The following is a 5,965-nucleotide window of genomic DNA, read 5'->3' as shown; positions in this document are numbered from 1 at the left end:
TCCTACCGCCACTCGGGAGTGTCCAGGTCATTTGTGCCGTCACGGGCGCTCAGGTCCCTGCCAGACTGCAGCTCCGTATATCTCCTTTTTTGGTATTTTCACGTAAATTCTTCTGCTAGTTGGGGTTTAGTCTACTTCTGAATCCTTCTCTTCAAGTTCAGGGGTCCAAGATTAATTTCTGTGTCTTTGTCAATTGGTTTCCCTTTTCTTTGTTGAAGAGGGTCTGTGCAGTCCTTCTCTCTAGTCCGCCATCTTCCGCTCCTCTCTATCTTAAAAGCTTTTGAGCGGCCATCCAAGATGCAGCTAATGGTCTCCTGTTGTCAGAAGCAAAGAAGAGTATAAAAAACCAAGGGCATTTGGAAGCAATCAGCCCTAGGACGTGATGGCCCTCGAGACCGGAAGAACTAGATGGTACCTGGCTACCGATGCCAACCACTCAGGAAAGGATCAAAACTGAAGATCCTGGATAGAGTGGGAGGAAAAATGTGGAACAAAATCCCAAAACAGTAATGACCAGAATTGCTGGTCGGATGGAGTCTGATGGACCCCCAATACTATGGCCCTGGGATACACTTCAGGCCTGGAATAAAACTCACTCCCAGGGGTTGGCTCTCAGTGCAATAGTTTAAAAAAAAAAAAAAATACATACCAAAGCCAAATAATAATTATTTTTGGTTTTATTGCTACTGGAATGTTTCATAATTCATGTGTATAATTGAATTGTTAGTAAGGACAATGAAAGATCACTTTTGATATACTAACGGACAATCAATCGTGATGTTTTACTAGAGGCTGAAGTGTGCTGTGTTCCATGAAAGTAATTTTTTTTATAACAGCTTTATTAAGATATAATTTATATACCATGAAATTCCCCTATTTAAAGTGTACAATTCTGTAGTTCTTAAGTACATTCACAGAATTGTGCACATATCATCATGGTCAATTTTAGAACATTTTCATCAACCTGGAAAGAAACTCCATGCCCTTGAGCATGCACTCTCCATTTCCCTCACACCACCCCAGCCCTAGGCACCTAGTAAGTAGTTTCTGTCTGTAGATTGTATTTTAAAAGAATTTTTTCCAAATTGTGATTTGGAGCAAATTTGCAAATTTTCTTTTCTGTTTATTATGTTGTGGCTATTCTAAATCTAATGCTTTTCTCATAGTAATATGTTGGTCTAACCTCTTATTTTACAGGATCTCAGTACTAGAAGTGATTAATTCCTGAATGGAGCCTTACTGTGTTTAGGATGAGCCTCTCTATTAAATTTTAGGAACTATTCTTTTTGAATTGTAATTCATTCCTGAATCACTGGAGATTAGTAATTTAGTATATTAAACCTAAAAATAAGCAAAAATGCTATAGGTATTTAAAATTCTCAGCTTTGAAAGCCAAGAGAGATACATTTCTAAGTGTCAATGAAAAATAATAGAAATTATTTCTGTTATTTTGAATTGTAAGCAGTAGGCATTGATCTGATTATGCCTAGGATAATTTCCTTGTGAGTACTATTTTATACTCTTTGGAAACTATTTTAAAATAAATCTTTGCTGAAATCTGCATTTCGGTTTTCTAAATTCAAAGCTACTGTAATGATCTCTTAATTAAGAGTTTTCAGTGAAAAAAGATATTTCTAGTTATAGAAATATTTAGGTTTCTCTTTGTGTGTTTCCATGTATTCGTTATGATTTTGAAGGAATTGTTTTCAGCAGACTGTACCACCTTGTATATATAAAATGTAATATATTTAATTTCAATTCATCTCTTCACTTTCAGATTCTCTGCAATGATTGTAATGGACGATCCACAGTCCAGTTCCATATATTAGGCATGAAATGTAAGATTTGTGAATCCTACAATACTGCTCAAGCTGGAGGACGTAGAATTTCACTAGATGAACAATGACCAGCCTGTTCTACACTGGAAAATTCAGCATTTTCTGATAAGAAAAAGGCTTTCCTTAGTATCCTGTTGTCATAATGTGTCATAATCTATGCATTAGGGTTGGTGTGTTTTGTACTAGTGTCACAGCTTAAAATCATATTACAAGTACTCAAAAGATTCAGGTTCTCTTTATAGAAATATCATAGCTCTATATTGCATGAAAGCCTCTGCGCTTGGTTTATCGGAAATCCCTTTAGTGTCAGTTATTTGGAAGCCAGTGATGTTTGCCATTGAAATTCACATTCATAGAAGTAAGATGTACTTCTGTGGAACTTTGCTTTAAGTGACACTATGCACGCAGAGTTCATTTCTAGTTCTTGATAGAACTGCACTTAATTCTCAGTGTTATTCTTGATTTTTTTAAGGGCTGTGCTGTAATGAGAATAGGTACAACCTTGCTGTTAAAATCTAATTGCATATGCTTTAGAATTTTCTAAAAACAATTCTAAAATATTCCTGTAAATGTGAATTTTAATGTAATAACTGCTAATAAAATTATGTTGAAACTGTTTTTATAGAATATTTTTTCCAAGGTTGTGTATTTTGGGGTTATTGAAATATAATCAATTTTATAATATAAATGATATCATCTTTGCTTTCTCTTGAGGTATTGTTCTATAAGAAATGTTTTATAAAATAATAGAACTCTTTCAAGACATTATTGTTTCATAGTGTTACTCAAATCCCGTTTTGAAAGTTTACTGAAGCCTCCACATAATTATTGTGGAGTTGTCTATTACCCCTTTAAGTTCTGTCAGTGTTTGCTTCATATATTTTGGGGCACTGATTTTATTTGCACATATATTTATATTGGTATATTTTCTTGATGTATTGATCCTTTTATCATGACTTAATATCTGTTTTGTCAGTATCAATATGGCCACACTGTTCTTTTCTGGTTACTACTTGCATGGATCACTTTTTTCCATTTCTTTCAGTCTATTTGTGTCCAACTCTTTTTTTTTTTTTTCATTTTTTTAATGCATTTTATTGAAATATAATTTATGTACAGTGAAATACACAAAACTAAAGTGACATGGGTCAGTGCATTTTTTTTTTTCAGTGTTCCCTCCCTTTCCCTCCCACCCCTGGCAACCAACAAAGAAAGTTTCCCTCCATATATAAACCTTTCCTTGACCCTCCACAGCAATGAACTAATACTATATTTGTCTTTCTGTGATTGATTTATGTCACTCAGCATAATATCCTCCCAAGTTCATCCATATTATGCGGTGTTTTGCAGACTCATTATTCTTTAGTGCTGCATAGCATTCCATTATTTGATGTATATCTAGGGAACATACTTAGTAATGGGATTGCTGGGTCAAATGTTATCTCCAATTCCAGCTTTCTAAGGAATCGTCATATTTCTTTCCACAGTGTTTGTATCACTTCACAATCCCACCAGCAGTGTATGAGAGTCCCAATCTCTCCACATCCCCACCAGCATTTGTTATTTTCTGTCTCATTGAACTTTGCCATCAGTTCTGGGGAGAGATGGTATCTCACTGTTATTTTGATTTGCATTTCTCTGATGGCTATTGATTGTGAGCATCTCTTCATGTTTAGGTAAGCCACCTGAATATCCTCCTTGGTGAAATATCTATTCCTATCATCTGCCCATTTTTCAATCGGATTGTTAATCCCTTTGCTGTTGAGGCATTGCAGTTTTCTAGAAATCTTAGAGATGAGTTGCTTGCCAGATATGTGGTGGTGGTGTTATGTGCTGTCTGTAATTATCGGCAGATTTGAATTTGTTGCTGTCATTTTTGTCATGTGCTTTTTTGTGGTGTCGATTTCTTTGTTCCATATAATTTTCTATGCTGAGTTCATTTGTTTATGAGTCATGTTATCACTTTTTTCATTGCTGTTGTTTCAGTATTTGCTAAATATTTGTGCTGGTCCTCTTTTTTCTTTTGATGTGAAGGTTCATCATTTTTCTTTAAGGTTACGCTGTGATTTGTAGTTTTCTTCCCAAGTTTAGAACAATCTGTTCTATCTTGCAGTTGTCTTAACTGCCCTCATCCAGAAATTCTGTAACAACACAGTTTTTTCCCCTCTTTTTAGTTTGTAGTTGTCTTCATTTGTCAATTGATGTCTCTCGTTCCCTGTTTATAATCTTGTAGGCTTATTTACTTTGGATACTTCCATAGCTGGGTTGGTTTCTGGGTTATATCATCATGTGTGTTAATGGTCAGATGTTGTTGGCTATTGTTGCTTCTCTGTCCAAAGGGCTCCATTTAGCATCTCTTGTAAGGTTGGTCTGTTTTTAACAAATTCCCTTAATTTCTGCTCATCTGGAAGTGTCCTAATTTCACCATCATATCTGAGGGACAGTTTTGCTGGGTATATAATTCTCGGTTGGAAATTTTTTCTCTTTCAGAAGTGTTTTATATATACTGTCCCATTGTCTTCTCGCCTGCATGGTCTCTGCCAGGAAATCTGAACTTACTCTTATTGGTTGTCCCTTGTAGGTAACTTTGTTTTTACTGTGCTGATTTCAGGTTCTTTCTTTGTCTTTGGTTTTGATGAGTTGATGATGATGATGAGTTTGGTGATTTTCTTTTGGGGTCTATCCTGTTTGGGGTTAGTTGGATTTCCTAAATGGATATATCCTCATCTTTAATCATATTAGAAAAATTCTCTTCCAGCAAATCTTCGACAGTGTTCTCTCTGGCTTTATTTGTCTCTTCCTGTTCTGGAATTCCAATTACATGTAGGTTATTCCTTTTGATGGTATCCCACATGAACTTTAGGCTTTCTTCATTTTATCTTGATCTTTTTTCTGATTAATCCCTTCCCAAAGAAGTGTTCAGGTATTTGCCTTCAATCTCACCAATTCTATCTTTGATTGATTCAGTTCTGCTCCTTTGCCCATTCGATGTGTTATCTATTTCTGAAAATTTAGTATTAATCTTCTGGATTTCTGTCTGTAGATTTTGTATCATTTCTAGTTTTTCATTTATTTGGTCATTTTCTTCTTATATTGTCTTGAAATTGTTCTAGGGTTTTCTCTGTGTTTTCCTTGATCTGTCTCTCAATTCATTGAAGATATCTAAATACAATTCTTTTGAATTCCATATCAGGGAGTTCCAGTGCTGTGTCTTTCTCAGGGATATGTTTTAGGTCTGTATCCTTGTCCCTTGTTTCTCCTGCTTTATCTTGCTTCTTTGTGTGGACTGTGATGCTCTGTTGTCCCTAAAGCGTTGTGATGTTTTTGTGTTTATATTTAATTGGTGATTGTATGTTGGAGTGACTTGCCCACGGTTTTCGTTGTCTTTGTTTTGTTTGTATGTTATCTGCGCAAACGGTACTGTGGTGTGCTCCTCTATTCGCTAGTTGACAGCACTTACACACTTAACCACCTGTCTCCTTTCCTGTTGTCGGCCTCTTGTATGTCCCTGCTGACCTTGGCAATCAGAGCCTATTCCTAGATCCCTGGAATCTGAATGAGAATGCTATCACTTTAAAATCCAAAATGGTTACCACTTATAAAGATTGAAAATAGCTGCACCCTCGGAACTTTAAATATCCAAAATGACCGCCACTTGTAAACATTCAAATTGGCTGCACCCTCGGTCACTTTAAATATCCAAAATGACTGCCATGTGTAAATAATCAAAATGGCTGCACCCTCTGGACAGCGGAAAGTCAACAGCTCATGTTGTCTCCCTCCTTGCTGTTTCCCTTCCTATTCATAGGCCACCAGCACAGTCATCCCTGTAGCCCTGGGTGACCAGGGCTGATCTTTATCTCAATTCTCAGGTCCCAGCACCACTTGGAAATATTCAGGCTGTTGGTCCCATCAGGATAGCTGTCAGTCCGCAGCTCCAACTGTCTCCATACTCTCTGTTTTTGTTCAGGTTTTTCCACTAGTTGGTGCGTAATCCACTTCTGCATGTTACGTGCTGTCAAGTCGGACCCGACTCATAGTGGCCCTTCCTTGGGTTTCCGAGGTGGTGTAACTATCAAAGTAGATTACCCAGCCTTCCTTCTGAGGAGTGGCTGGTGGGTTTGAAC

General features: G+C 36.7%; 1 protein-coding gene across 1 annotated transcript in view; it reads left to right on the top strand.

Moving 5' to 3' along the window:
- The window catches only part of RCHY1 (ring finger and CHY zinc finger domain containing 1), a 63,238-nt gene extending 61,332 nt beyond the window's left edge, over window positions 1-1,906 (top strand). Inside the window, exon 9 of the mRNA XM_007949017.2 lies at window positions 1,778-1,906. Coding sequence (XP_007947208.1) covers window positions 1,778-1,906 — 129 coding nt within the window. The remainder of the gene's footprint in view (window positions 1-1,777) is intronic.
- The last annotated feature ends 4,059 nt before the right edge of the window (window positions 1,907-5,965 follow it).

Source organism: Orycteropus afer, unplaced genomic scaffold, assembly GCF_000298275.1.
Source record: "Orycteropus afer afer isolate SDZICR_OR568_19922 unplaced genomic scaffold, OryAfe1.0 scaffold00235, whole genome shotgun sequence".
In the NCBI taxonomy this organism is placed as follows: Eukaryota; Metazoa; Chordata; class Mammalia; order Tubulidentata; family Orycteropodidae; genus Orycteropus; species Orycteropus afer.
Note: the sequence above shows the minus strand (reverse complement) of the source record. Positions and strands in the feature narration are given on the sequence as shown.